This window comes from Penaeus monodon, chromosome 6 (assembly GCF_015228065.2).
Source record: "Penaeus monodon isolate SGIC_2016 chromosome 6, NSTDA_Pmon_1, whole genome shotgun sequence".
Taxonomy (NCBI): domain Eukaryota; kingdom Metazoa; phylum Arthropoda; class Malacostraca; order Decapoda; family Penaeidae; genus Penaeus; species Penaeus monodon.
Genome location: NC_051391.1, coordinates 15,537,935 through 15,552,473, shown reverse-complemented (window position 1 = coordinate 15,552,473; position 14,539 = coordinate 15,537,935). Strand labels below are relative to the sequence as shown.

At 38.3% G+C, this 14,539-nt stretch overlaps 1 protein-coding gene across 3 annotated transcripts; it reads left to right on the top strand.

Annotated features, from left to right (window-relative positions):
- Nucleotides 1-5,874: 5,874 nt before the first annotated feature.
- On the top strand, nucleotides 5,875-14,073 carry LOC119574278 (2-oxoglutarate and iron-dependent oxygenase domain-containing protein 3-like). Of its 3 annotated transcripts, none has more exons than XM_037921464.1 (8): nucleotides 5,875-5,998; nucleotides 8,163-8,277; nucleotides 8,651-8,768; nucleotides 9,025-9,118; nucleotides 9,294-9,528; nucleotides 9,998-10,151; nucleotides 11,525-11,648; nucleotides 11,954-12,200. In XM_037921464.1, exons 2-8 carry the CDS (start codon nucleotides 8,216-8,218, stop codon nucleotides 12,091-12,093), a joined length of 927 nt encoding a protein of 308 aa, XP_037777392.1. In that variant the 5' UTR covers nucleotides 5,875-5,998; nucleotides 8,163-8,215; the 3' UTR covers nucleotides 12,094-12,200. The 3 variants fall into 3 exon arrangements, with proteins under 3 accessions (XP_037777392.1, XP_037777391.1, XP_037777393.1); XM_037921463.1 differs by having other exon boundaries at nucleotides 5,990-6,265; nucleotides 11,954-14,073; XM_037921465.1 differs by having other exon boundaries at nucleotides 5,997-6,101.
- Nucleotides 14,074-14,539: the final 466 nt, after the last annotated feature.

Below are 14,539 nucleotides of genomic sequence, written 5' to 3'. Positions count from 1 at the left end.
CTCATGACTTAGTAGGTGGTCACGGATCTGTTTCAGAAGAATGTAAGCGAAAACCTTGCCTGGTATACTAAGCAGTCCCAATGATCTCCCTTTCCCTTCCAGAGAGGGATGACCACGCCCCTCAACAGGCCAGGGGCAATGGAACCAGACTGCCAGATGGCTGTCAAGACTGCATGCAAGCCCTGAGCCATAGGTTCACCCCCAGCCTTTAGCTGTTCAGCAAGGATATCACACATTCCTGCAGCTTTCCCACTCCTCAGCTTAGAAATTGCCATCCTAACCTCAGTTAGGATGGATGGCACAGGTAATGTCTACCTGGTACAGCTGCTCAAAATACTCAGCCCAACATTCACAAATCTCAGCATGATCTGAAATGATCTGTCCATCTACTGAGTGGACTGCAGTCATCTGTGAGGAGGGCTTAGAGTACAGCTTTCTCAGGGTTTGGTAGGCAGGCCGAATGTCATTTACCAAGATATGGGCTTCAACTTCCTCAGCAAGATTCCTGATGAACTGTTCCTTGTCCTTTTTCAGCAGTGTCCAAGTCCTACATACCAAAGAGCTATGCAAGTCCTGATTGCCATTCAGCCATGCCATGCAACACACTTCAGTGGCTTCCATTGTCTCCAGGGAGATGAAATTCTACTTTGCATTTGGGCGTACACCATTGGACTCCTGTGCTGCTTTGAGTATTTTGTGCTTGACGGACTCCCACAGAACAATTGGGTCCATCAGGATTTCAAGTTCTGTGAATCATTCAGAGACTGCATTCCTCCTCGCTCAATCTTTCCAAGTGAAACACCCTAGAGTGGCCACTGGAGGGATGAGGAGTTTTGAAGTGGACCTGTAGGGTAGCCACTTCCAGCCTATGGTCAGTGCCACAGAACTCGGCACTCCGGTAAACCCTGCAATTCTGAAGGATCCTCCAATGAGTGCTGACAAGAATGTGGTCAATCTCCTTGACCACAGTACCCCATATTTCTATACCATACCAGGAGCTAGAAATCCTCAATCTCTGGGACCTAGCAAAGTCTTGGAGAAGGAGGCTGTTCTCACTGCTGTGATCAGCTCCTGAGCCATGGGCTGACAGACATCTCATAGCCAGCTCGATCACAGCCGAATACCTCATTGAAGTCGCCCAGAACAATGCGAATGTCTAACCATGGGCAATTGTCTGCCATGGATGTGAGTTTGGTGTCAGTCAGTCCATCCATCAAGCTGTAGCTTAAAAACCCTGGGGGAGTGCTCCAGGACCCTGAAAGGGTAGGATAGCGGTTGGTGGTGGGCATCATTGTGGAGAAAAATGAACTCAGCCATATCCAGTCCTGGCAGGGTGTAGGATAGGCAATGAGAACAACGGGTGGGTCTGCTGGGAGTAAATTGCTGGGCTACCCAGCGGAGGTCCTTGAGCCGAGTGTCGCCCAAGCTGTCACTGAGGAAGATTCTCCAGGCACAACAAGGTCCTGACCATATACCATCTCGGCCGCAGAATGGGCGAGATTCCTCCTTAGGGATTGTCCTGCGCCCAAGAAGCACCCAGGGGAGCTGCAAAGTCCCCTGGCTGTGCTGCAACAGGTGGTCAGGGTCATCTTGAGGGATCAATGCCATGTCTCGATAAGTCCATTAGCCTGTGGATGGTATGCCGTTGTGAAGTGGAGCAGCTGTGCTAGAGCCTTTCATAGTTCTGAAGTGAAACTCGCTCCCCTATCGGACATTGTGTGTTCTGGAAGACCAAAGCGGGTGATCCAGGAGCCAAGGAATCCCTGGGCACAGAATCTGGTGCTCAGATTCTCCATGGTCAAAGCCTTGGGCCAGTGGGTAGAGCAATTGATGATGGTAAAGATATACCTCTTGCCCTCTAACGGTGGGAGAGGTCTGACAGATAGATGGGTAAGCCAATCTATGGATGAGGTTGAAGATGTCCTTCCAGTATGTGGTAGGTATGACAGGTTGGGAGCAGCCGGTGCTTACGTCGCAGAGGACAGTCATATCTCCGATGGTGACTTTTTCCCAGCAAAGGTTGGTAGGCCATGGTTTTGGGATCTCGCTGTTGTTCTGCCACTAGAGCCTTGTAGTTGACCCAGAGCTGAATGGAGGAGATCTCGATGTGTGAGAGAGAATCTGCAACTGGATTCTGGGAGCCTGAGAGCTATCTCATAGTGCATCCCATCTTGGCAATAGCTGAGAGCTGTTGTTGTTGCCGCTCTGACCAAGCATCCCCTGACTGGAAAGGGCATTGACCAGAGGCTTGTGAGCTGTAAAAATGATGTAGAACATATCTTCGAGCAGATGTACTGCCAGGAGCTCTCTGCCGAATGTGCTGTAGATCTGCTCAGATGGCCAGAGCTTCTGGCTGAAGAAAGTTTGAGGCTGTTGTCTGCTGTGTACTTCTTGCTCCAAGACGACTTTATCAACTGCATTAGGCAGAGCTAGGTGTTGGGGGCGGGCCGTGCTAAGATAGTAGCCCTTGTGAGGGCTATTTTGGCAGCTGTGAAAGCTCCCTCTTGCTCATGGGACCATTCAAGTGATCTGCTTATGGCGACGTCCTCTTGGAGAGGGGCGAGAATGCTGGCAGCCCCTGGGATAAATTGGTGATAATAGTATATCATCCCTAGGAACTGCAGAACTCCCTTGATGGATGCTGGGGTAGGGAATTGGAGTACAGTATCGACCGTATTGGCCTGTGGCCATATACCCTGGCTCTGGATCTAATACCACAGGGAATCGATGCTGCTGGCTCCAAAAATGCATTTCTGACTACCAGGCTATTCTCCTCCAGAAGGACTGTGGAGACATGCTGCTGGTGTTCCTAGTGGTTCTGTGAGAAAATGAAGATGCCATCGACATAGACCATGCAGAATGGGAGCTCTCCATAAGCTCGTCTTCTTGTTCCTGAGCCCAAAAGTGGAGTAGTGGAAGATGTAGCTTCCAAATGGGGTAATGATAGCCGTCTTGGAGACGTCATCTGGATGAACAGGCACCTGGAAGTACCCCTTAAGGAGATCCACTTTCGAGAATATAAGGGCGTCGCCTATACCGGTTGTCAAATTGGTGATGTTTGGCAAGGGGTAATGGTCCGCCTCGGTGATGAGGTTGAGCCGCATCGTGCCACGAGTTGTTTGATTTCCGGACCATGTGGAGAGGAGGTGCCCATGGACTGGCAGCCTTGGAGCAGACGCCCATGCACTCCAATTCTGTGGAAGCAAGCTTGGCGGCGTGAAGCATCTCTGGCCTCAGGTGACGGAAACGAGAATGGACTGGGGGTACTGTTGTGGCGGAGCTCTGGCTTGAAGACTGAAGGGAAATTGCTGAGCATATCCCTTTAGTCATCTTCGGCAAGGCGGCACATGTTGATGTCAGGAGGACCTGGAATTGAGACTGTGTTGACCGAAAGTGGAGTGAAAATCTTGATGATGATTGATGAGCCGGCCTCTTCTCATATCAACCAGCAGGTTGTGGTGTGAGAGGAAATCAGCGCCGAGTAGTGGCCGGGCCACATCAGCGATTGGAGTTCCATTAGCGGTGACAAGCCTCTGCGGCAGCTCGTCTGTCGGACTGTATTGCTGGGAATATTGTGTCCAATGTCTTCTACCTGATCTGCGCCTCTAATAGACCCATTCGACATCTTCGTTATTCCTCTGGAAAAATTATAGCATTTTCATTTCAGAATTCAAGTCTTGCATGTCTCACTGCCGTTTTTTCTTCTTCACTTATCTACTACACTCTCCATTGTCGTAATAGATGACCCTAAATATTTAATATCATCCATTGTATCTACTTGTAACCGCAGAATTACGCGCCCTCCCTCCTCCTCCTACGGGAACATTCTCACGCTGACTTTTATTCACCTTCTCTCCAATATGCATCTGCACTTCTACCAAGAAAAGTCGTAGAACAGACCCCCAGTTGTAATTTCACTGCGTTGAGCATGTCCATTAATTTGACTGTACTCATCCTACATCAAGATCACTCAATATATTTAATGATCTTGACCTGCAACATTCTCACATACTTCTCTACACTCCCGACTTCCTCTTGCAATGCTGTATTTTCTCTTTTGGTACCCTGTAACAAGCTTTCTCTAAATCCACAGACAATCTACAGCTCCTAACCGTTTCTATATTTCTCCATCAACACTCCAAAAGTAGACATCGTATCTGGATTCGTATGAAGCCGTACTTCTGCTTACGGAACATTGTCTCTCTTTATTTTCCCTTTCTTTGTGTTTCTGTTGTTACTGCAGCTCTGAACATTGTCCGTATTCTTGAAATTCGGTATAATATACTTCTCCACTTCTCAGGCATCTTTTTAATGCTCAAGCTTGAAAACTCCACTGCAATCTCTTCTAAACACTTCCATGCTTCTACCGATACATCATCTGGACTAACCGCTTTTCCACACTTAATTTTTCCGCATAGATCAGTGTGCACACGCACATGCATCAGCCTCTTCCTCCTCCTCCTTCTTTCCCTTTCTTGCTCATTCCACAACCAAGGCTCTTCGTCATCATTCCGCTGTCCAGAAGTTACACCAAGATCCCTCATTGTTTTTTTCCTCGCCACTTCTGTAGGTATTTCCCCACCATCATCATCATCATCATCATCATCATCATCATCATCATCATTATAATTAGAGTTGATGTTGTTGTTTTTATTATTATTGTTATTATCATTATTGTTTTACTACGATTAATATTATTATTACCATTATTATCGACATCATCATCATCATCATCAATACTATTATTATTATTATTATTATTATTATTATTATTATTATTATTGTTGTTGTTGTTTTGTTGTTGTTGTGTTGTTGTTGTTGTTTGGTATTATTATTGTTATCATTACTGATGTTTTTATGATTAATATTATTATGATCATTATTATTGTCATCATCATTACTATTGTTATTATCATAATTTTATTATTCTTTTATCGTCATCATTGTTGCCATTATCATTAATAATGGTATTATTATTATCATCATCATCATCATCATCATCATCATCATCATCATCATCATCATCATCATCATCATCATCATCATCATTATTATTGTCGTGATGTTTATGAGCAAAAATAGAATGTTAACAATTATTACTGCTAGTGTAAGAACTATGTGCTTCTACCTACCTGAATAGCTGCCCCTAAAGTGCGTCTTGTCCACACCATAGCAACTGTCAGGTCATCTTCAATGGTTTTAAATGTTTAATAAGGACACTGCTAACAGGTTGCTCATCACATACGTTTGCGGTTCTTTCTGCCAGTAGTGATGACAAACGCAGGTGTACTTTAAAAGGCCAAGTAACTGTTTCGCATTTCAGAAATTATTGTCAGACTGGAATGTCAGTACAATATTTTGTCGTAATTTATGAAGCATTTCTAATACTGTAATACATCTGTACTCCCAGTGGAATTCATAAAAGAAAACGATGAGCACCTCCTTATAGGGGAAACTGCTTCAAAGAGCGCATATACCATTCCACTTCTATAAACGGAAATTTCTCTGATAGTAAAATTGTAATAGATTTGATAGAGGTTAATTTTTTTCAGATGGTCTTAATTTGAAAAAAAAACTGTATTTTTTATACACGAAATTATACACGGTAGTTATGTTTTCGAATTACTGTTTGCAATCATTGCATACGCCCATAGGTTATTCCGAATTACTGATATGTGATATCTGATAAATATGATAAGAATAGTGCTGCATTTAGTTCAAGAGGCTATGTATGATGTTTATATGCCTAGTTTGCCGATCGTCTGTATACCCTTATCAACGGATTAATTATTTAATCCGTTGATAAGGGTGGAACTTTTACACAATCACCATTTTACTATCGTTATTTTAGAAATAATTGTGGTGTAATAATATAAGTAGGCGTGAGGCGAGACACACTTTAGAGCAAACCTTTCAACATATTCGCAAGTTATTATACAAATGGTCCCTTGGCTTCTACATAGAAGATCCTTCTGGGTGTAAACAAACTAGCGTCACTGTGAGTATGGGAGAAGCACGCCGATAATTGGACATATGACTTTATGATATGCGAATGTTGCATTGTGTGTCAGTCGGCGACAGTATTGTATATTAGTTTTGAGGTAAACCATTTTTGATCGCAACTTCATATCGAAAACAGAACTCGACTTGGGATTGATTTGACGACGAAACAGTCCATATACATCATCTCTCAGACACCTGTGCTTTATATTTTACCTGGAGAAGTGTTGTTACCGAGAGTACAAGTTAACGAATTGATTATACAGTAAGTTTTTAGTTTTACACAGCCATCCTATCTTGCTATTGTTCCTTGTTTCAATCATTCAGTATGTAATATCCGTGAATATCGTTTCCATTGCAATGTAGTCCATATCTCTGTGCTGTCAGACCAAGAAGTCAATAGACGGATTGGTCTGGTAACAGGGGCCATGAACTCGATCAACAAGAGCATTTGGAGATGTCGGTATCAATGCAAAAGGACCAAGTTACATGTCTTCAAGGCCTTGATACTGCCAATTTTGCTCTATGGAAGCAAAACCTGGATGCTTTCTAGTGCCTTGGAGTCTTGTCTTGATGCCTTTTGTAACAAGTCCCTTCACTGGATCATGGGGTACAGTTGGCAAGACCACATGTCCAACCGATGGTTACACCATGAGACTGGCATGGGACCTGTTACTTGCATAATCCAGGATTGCCAACTCAGGCTATATGGGCACCTAGCTCATTTCCCTGTGGATGACCCTGCCCATCAGGTTGTCTCTTTTTGAGACAACCCTGGGTGGAGGAGACCTGTGGGACAACCCAGGAGGTCATGGCTTGGGCAGCTTGATGAGACCTATCACGAGGAATTAGAGATGGGCCAAGGGCCTGCCTGGAGACTCACCATGAGGGACCCACGTGGTTGGAAGTGAAAGGTGGATGCAGCCATGCGCCCCCATTGCCGTTATCCCCTTATTGATGATGATGCAATGTGAAAGTATTGGCAATTGTTTACAAAGTCCCTTTTACTCCAACTACTCCTGGGAGTTGATGAACCAAAAACTTGTCAAATCTCTACCCACCAGATCCCTACCCAATCGCTATGAACTTACTCTCTATGTGGCATTTGTTGTGCCTTACATTCTTCATTTCTGATGTTCTTTTTTGCTTAGGCAGATCATTTCATGTATGAGTGAGTGCAGCTTTTCCTCTCTTTATGATTGTGTCATTAGATTTTTGCATAGATATATCCCAAAGTATTACAAATTGTACAAAACAAACAAACTATATCGGTTATACACAATTGAGCCACTCTGGTAAGACCAAGAAACCCCTTACTATATATATTCTGGCTTAAGAGACAGATATAAATCACATAAAAAAATTCCCCAACTTCAAAATATGAGAATATATGCTGTGATTCTTTTCTTTTTTTTATCATACTAGACTATGAAGTGCAGAACCAAAGCATGCAATGGTGCATTTTAATTCAGGAAATATAATTTTGTTGTTTCATACTTTCAATAGAGGTTTTAACCCATTGCCGACGGGTGGCATGTACGTACATGCCATGGCATGGCGGGACCATCTGCCGGGGGCACGTACGCACATGCCATAGAGTATGCATGGACATGCCATGAGTTTTTATTTGTTACAATCACGGCAAAAGATTATTTTTTTGCCAGTGAAAGTGTGATTAAGTCGGTTCTAACACTTTCTCATTTTTACCATGCAACAAACAAAAAAAATGCAACAAACCGACAATTTCAACTCCATGATGCCACACACTGCTTATTTTATTCGGACTATAGACCGAATAATGATCAACTATGGAGTCTATATAACAACAAAAATACCCTTCAGTCTCGATTTATCAGGAAGTTTGGCAAGTAGAGACTGTAAAAAATAATGAAAATTGAAAATACAACATATCTGTGATGCTATGTAATCATATGGCTTATAGTTCACTTAACATTTTTTTTTTTTTTTCCTTAATTTCTATAAAGACAAAATTATCAGATTGTGTAGTGGTCAGGCTATCAAGAAATTTAGTTATGTGAAAATTGAAATGTCATTAGTTTTATGGGAGTATATTGGGAAAATGAATGAAATAAAATGAAATAATCAAATCAATATATTAAATTATGATATATTAATTTATAGTCACTATATTTTTCTTCAAGGTTAACAGGATAGCAGCAGTTAGCACATTTAGGATTCTTCAAAGTTAGCAGAAATGGCCAAAATGAGAGGACCACGCAAATCACCCGGAACAAATAAGGCTGAAGTTCCTACTACGTAAGTGGTGTCTATTATATTTCATGACATAATTTCTAATAGATCTTTCTTACTGGCAAAACTAAAGACTTCAAAAATCAGGTTTTCCATTATAGTTTTATTAAATTTTTTAAATATTTTTCTTTTTTGCCCTATTTATTGTTTCAATGTCATTTGGGTCAGAGAGTCACAAGTACACACCATTGTATTGTACTTGATTAGTTGTAGCTCCAGTATGTGGAAAAAAATATTCTGCTTGTGTCATTTTGCTTGTTTTGATTAATTTTGTTCTTGTTACACTAATAGCATATTTATTACTTTTCATTTTTTAAGTACTTACTATAGTACTATAGTACTTACTTACTTCGTCAGTAATATATTGGTCATCTTTCAGCTCCCAGACAACAAGTAGTCCCCCAAGACTTCAAATAGATTGGCGTCGTATCTTCATTAGGATTCTTATGATGACTGGTATTATGGTTGCTGTCTATTACACTAAAGCAACAGACTTGGTCAGTTCAGTGTGCCTGTTATTTTTTTTTTTTCTTGTTTTTATGATAATAGTTTGTTCATATAATGTATAGAAGTAACAAAGCATCTGTGGATTTGGGGACAGCCATTTTGTTTTTCCTTTTGTATAAATAGATATGATAAATTGCAAAGATACTGAATGTATTTTTTTGTGTTATGCATTTAAGATAAATTATTAAGGTTTGTAACATTTCTACTGGAAATGGTAAATGAAGTAATATCATTGGCTTTTTTCAGGTCACCTTCGTAACACAGAAAGAAGAGGTTCTCAGCCGCTCTGTCGATATTACTTGTTCTGAAGACTATGCACAGGAGCTTTTGCATTTTCCTGGTAGAATACAATTTGAATTTGAATTTTCCTTTTGGTTTTCATGAACTGAAATTTCAACGTATGGCTATGTATATTATTAGGTTAGAGAGTTGTAAGTGGGCTAAGAAATATATGTGTTTTTGTCATATGTTGTATATTTTTGTTTATTTAATAACTAAGGACTTTGTAACTGCAGGTTGTACACCTAGGAAGTGTGGTAGAGTAGTGTTTGACACTCTTGTGAAGCCATCTGAGGTTGCTGCATTACTCAACATAGCAAAGAGGGGACTGTCAATGGGAGGTTCTACTGGTGGAGCTTCTATCCTTGACTTGCACTCAGGGGCTCTGTCACATGGCAATGCTTTTGTCAATATCTTTAAATTGGAAGAGGCGAGAAACTTATTCACAGAACAAGACTTCAAAATATATAGGTGTGTACCTAATGAAGACCATAACAGTCTGAAAAGCTGTGTACATGTATGATATAGTGTGATCCAGAAAAAATATTTCCAGGAAATACAATAGAAAACTGAGAATATTATCATGACCACTTTTATAGATGATGAAAAACTTGAAGTATGATTCAAGCTTAGAAAATGGTAAACCCCTTTACAAACATATTTATAAAGGATGTTTTTTGTTTGTAATACAAGTAATTATGTCATAAATCCAATTGCCAGTTGAATACTTTCATGAAAGAAAAGTAAATCTAGCAATTTAGAGGGATGACAAGTTATGGTTAGTCAGTCTGCTAAAAAAAATTAGCATTAAAAAAAGGAAAGTTCAAAGATCACAAGTTTGAGAATACTGGTGATGAGAAATGTATTAAAGTTATGATACCATGATGCAAATAGCATTTTTGTTAGATAATGTAAAGTAACTCTTCCTATTTTTTTCCAGTTTTGTCAAAAATAAAATTCACAAAGCTATAGTGGATCATTTTGGCATTGAAAAAAACAGGCTTTACCTGACACATCCAACCTTCTTCTCTCGCATCACTCCTGCACCTCCGCAAACAGTTCATGATGAGTACTGGCATCCTCACGTTGACAAGGTAGGGCATCTGTTTACACTGTGTGATTTGTTAGAGTGCCACTTGTAAACAAGAAAATAATTTTATGTAATTTTCAGTTTATTTTTGTTTGATTAAACATATTTTGTCAGTGACAGAATTTATTGCCTTTATGCTTTAAATTGTCTGATTTATATACTTCAGTGTTTTAAGTATATTCCATATGATGCTGCCATCAGGGATGGCATATATAGACATATTCCCACTATTAGTTGATGATTGTCTTTACACATGGGTGACTCCACAAGTATTTAACCCAATGCTGTGCTCAAATTCTATTATTATTTATTTATTTATTTATTTATTATTATTTTTTTTAATTAATTAATTTATTTATTTGTGTGTGTGTGTGTGTGTGTGTGTGTGTGTGTGTGTGTGTGTGTGTGTGTGTGTGTGTGTGTGTGTGTGTGTGTGTGTGTGTGTGTGTGTGTGTGTGTGTGTGTGTGTGTGTGTGTGTGTGTGTGTGTGTGTGTGTGTGTGTGAAATGCCTCTGCACATAGATGGCTCTGCAAGTGCTTAGCCACAAAGGAGTCAATTAGTAGACCTTGTGACCTTACCTGATTTCACCTTTCCTTGATTCGGCGGGAAAAACTTTTTTTTACTAATGTTATGAATATCAGTGGTGTTATTTTTATTATAGACATTATAATTACTATAATCTTAAAGACATGAGTAACAGCAATATAAGATAATGTGAAATATTTTTGAAAATCAAGGTAAGTAGGAAGACAAGCAGTACTTGTAATTGGTGCATTGGTGACATAATACAGGTGTAGCCATCTATGTGGAAAAAACAGTAAATAAAGTAAACTCACAGTGGGCATGACATGTATGTACATGCCCGGTGGGATTGGGTTAATAACCAATGAGCCAATTTTTAATACTACCTATCTAATCCGTTTGCTCTTTTCCTTGTTTTTCGGGAATATTTACTTTTATCTTATATTGCTCTTAGTAATGTCAATAATATTATGGCAGTTTTGATGTCTATAATAAAAATAATAACAGCATCAATACTGATAGAATTATTAGAAAAAACACTTTCCCAAAAAACTCAAGGGAAAGTTAAATCAGGTGAGATGATGAAGTTGACTGATTGACTACTTTGTGGCTAAGCACTTGTGGAACCATCTATTTGTAGAGACATTTCATAAAGCAATACTACAGTGAATGCTACATTTTCCTGGCAGCACTTGGTTTTCAAGAGCAGCTGTGAAATGAGAAAGTCTTGTTATGATATGCTTTTTCTTTTGTACTAATTTCACTTTATATGTTGTCAGTTTTGCCATACTGAATTTATATTTTCATCTACTGTTATTTCTAAGTTTATCAACATTATTCTTTATTCTTTTCAGGAGACTTATGAGTCCTTCCATTACACATCATTATTATACCTAACTGATTATAATTATGACTTTGAGGGTGGACGGTTCATCTTCATTGATAAGGACTCCAACAAAACTGTTGAGCCTCGTTCAGGTAGACATCTGTTAATAGTCCTTTTGTGTGTACTTGGAAATAGATAGCCAGGAATAGATGAGATGTGTAGTCGGTATTGTGAGTCTTGTGATTATCATACTGATGTAGAAGGTTTTGGATGTATTTTTTACTTTTTTGTCCTTCTAATGTTTACTAATTCAGGTGATGTATACAAATGGTTGTACATGGTAATAAGAGTTATGTAGTACTCTTATCAACAGTACATGTGAGAAGCTCCTTGATATTATAATATTCTATATTCCAGTTTAGATCTGTTGTCAGTTGATTGATTCTTTTCATTGCAGGAAGAGTTTCTGCTTTTACCTCTGGGTCTGAGAACCTGCATCATGTAGAGAGAGTCACAAAAGGCACCAGGTATGCTGTGACGGTGTCCTTTACATGTGACCCCAAGCATGCTATTAGTGATCCTGTTCTGCAGAGGTGACTGCAGTTTGGAGGAAGAATGCATTAGACTTAAGTCACCAGTATTTCAGTGTTTTCATTATAGATTGATTTATAATTTGGAAAAAGAATATAAAATCCAACTTGGAAAAAAAAAAAAAAAAAATCTGGAGATATTTTTTTCCTTTGTTAAAATTGGTTTTGTTTAAATATTTCCAGTGTTAGCATCAATGTTAGTGTTGATATTCATATTTATTTATGAATACTGATGTAACACAAGGCATAGTACCAATGATTTGGACTTGCACAAATAAAGTATGACATGATAGGAAATATTGTATATCCGTTGGATTTGGACTATAAGTGCCCTTTGGATTTTCATCAAATGAAATGTTCTTGCAACAGGCAGTTTAGCTGTCAGGCTTTTTCTAAGGGAATTTTTACAGAGTGCAACAACTTTTCAAAATTGCGGATATTGCAATTATGAGGATTATAAAATGAAACTATGTATGGTTTTTAGTTGTTAATTTTTTGGTGCTCAAATTCCAAATTATCAGTATATAAAAAGTATTATTGTTATTTGTGATTTACTACAACTAGGAAAAAAGGCAAAAGTAAAAACATGACAAAGAATATCCATAAATATCATTACCTAATAATTGTTATTATAAAGGAATTGTTAACTAAATTAACTGTACTTGATCTCCTTATTCACTGTTATTCATTCTTTGTTTTTGAAGAGTGTGTTTCTTTCTGTCCTTAATCAGAGTCATTATCTTGGATAATTATTATTTTTTTACTGTAGGTTGTAGCAATCTATTGATTTCTTATCTGGACACTCAAAATATTATTCCTGGGCTACCCCCTTGGCAAACATAGTGTTGATATTAAATGTGTTTAGTAGTTCCTAAATATTATGATATGCAGTGTAGATGTAATTAATTTTATTATGCTTTATTATATTTTTGAGAATAATATTTTCCATTCAAGTAGGTATTTTTTATTCTTTACAATGAATGAATGCTGCAGTAGAGGAGTATTGTATATGAGTATTGACAATATTAACAATTTTCCAGTGATAAGTATGAATGAATGAATTAAGATTTCAAAGTAAAGGCTGGACATCTATGTCAGAAGAACTGTTAACCTTTTGAACAAATGCTTTGTTGTGCTGTATATGGTTTCAGTATTGCGTTTAAAATTGACCAGCTTAATCACAGTATTGTCGGGAAGTCAGGAATTTGCATTCATTCTAGATTAAAGCATACACATTTCAATCCTCTGCATAGTTTGCATTCCAATATTGTGTATTGCACCAAGGGATTTTTGGGTTTGTCCAGACTCATGGTGAAGGGCTGTGTTGCTTGGGGTTGGTTTTCTTTGTTTGCTGTGATGTCTGATATTCCATATTTGTTTTATTTCTTAATTTTCTAGCTCAGATACAATAACTATAAACACTTCACCATCCTTGGTCACATCTTGTTTGGTTAACCATTGTTAAATTGTTAAAGCCATACTGTCACACCAGATCACCATATTATTTGTTGACAGAAATCCAAATGGGTTTGGAGAATTTTCCTTTTGTATGAGCGGTTATTGATTGTTGATATTGAGATAATGAAAGAGTCAATGACATATTCAGATATTATAGTGGACATTTTGCTTTGTTTATTGTACTGCATGTCTCATAAAGTTAGTTTGTAATCACTTGCAAAAATGAAAGTGATTACAAACTGACATGTGAATATGGGAAGTAATGGATGGTGAAATGGCAATAACAGGCAAGTGTTTTCACTTTGATTTTCTGAGAAAACCTTTGTTACATTCCTGGTTAATGAATACAACTGATTTATTCATGTTCATTGCTCATGTAAGTTTTCTATAAAAATAAAAGTGACAATAAAAATGAACAAATAATCAAAAGGATCAGCAACTAAGTAGTACATTTTAAGTTTCCAATAGATTTTGTGGATTACAGCTTTCTATTAGCTGAATGTAAAAAGTATTTGAAATAGAGAAGTTCTATGGTCTTCATTAACCTTTAAAAATCTATTCATATCTTTTCACATATATGATAGTGGATAAATATAAAGATAAAGATAAATATAATGAAATACAAAGGAGCAAATGCACTGAACCATAAATAACTCTTGATGCCTCAGTATGTTCCATACTGATCATACTCTAGTATAATGAGGTAGTGCATGTACAAGTATTACCATTCATCAACATCCATGTTTGTTAACAACCTCCTTCACCACTTAGTGCTATTATCTCTTATTTCCATCTTTTTCCTCCCCTGTGAATATTATCCACCTGATCACAGTAATTCTCTCATATTTTATGTCTCTGTAGGGTGGGAGATAGCACTGTTGAATATCAGAACAGTGGTTCACAGTATTGTCAGATCAAAATATACTGAGGTATGACTGTAGTAAGCAAAAGAACCTTTATGATTTAGGAGAAATTGTTTAGAGAAAGGTCTGCAA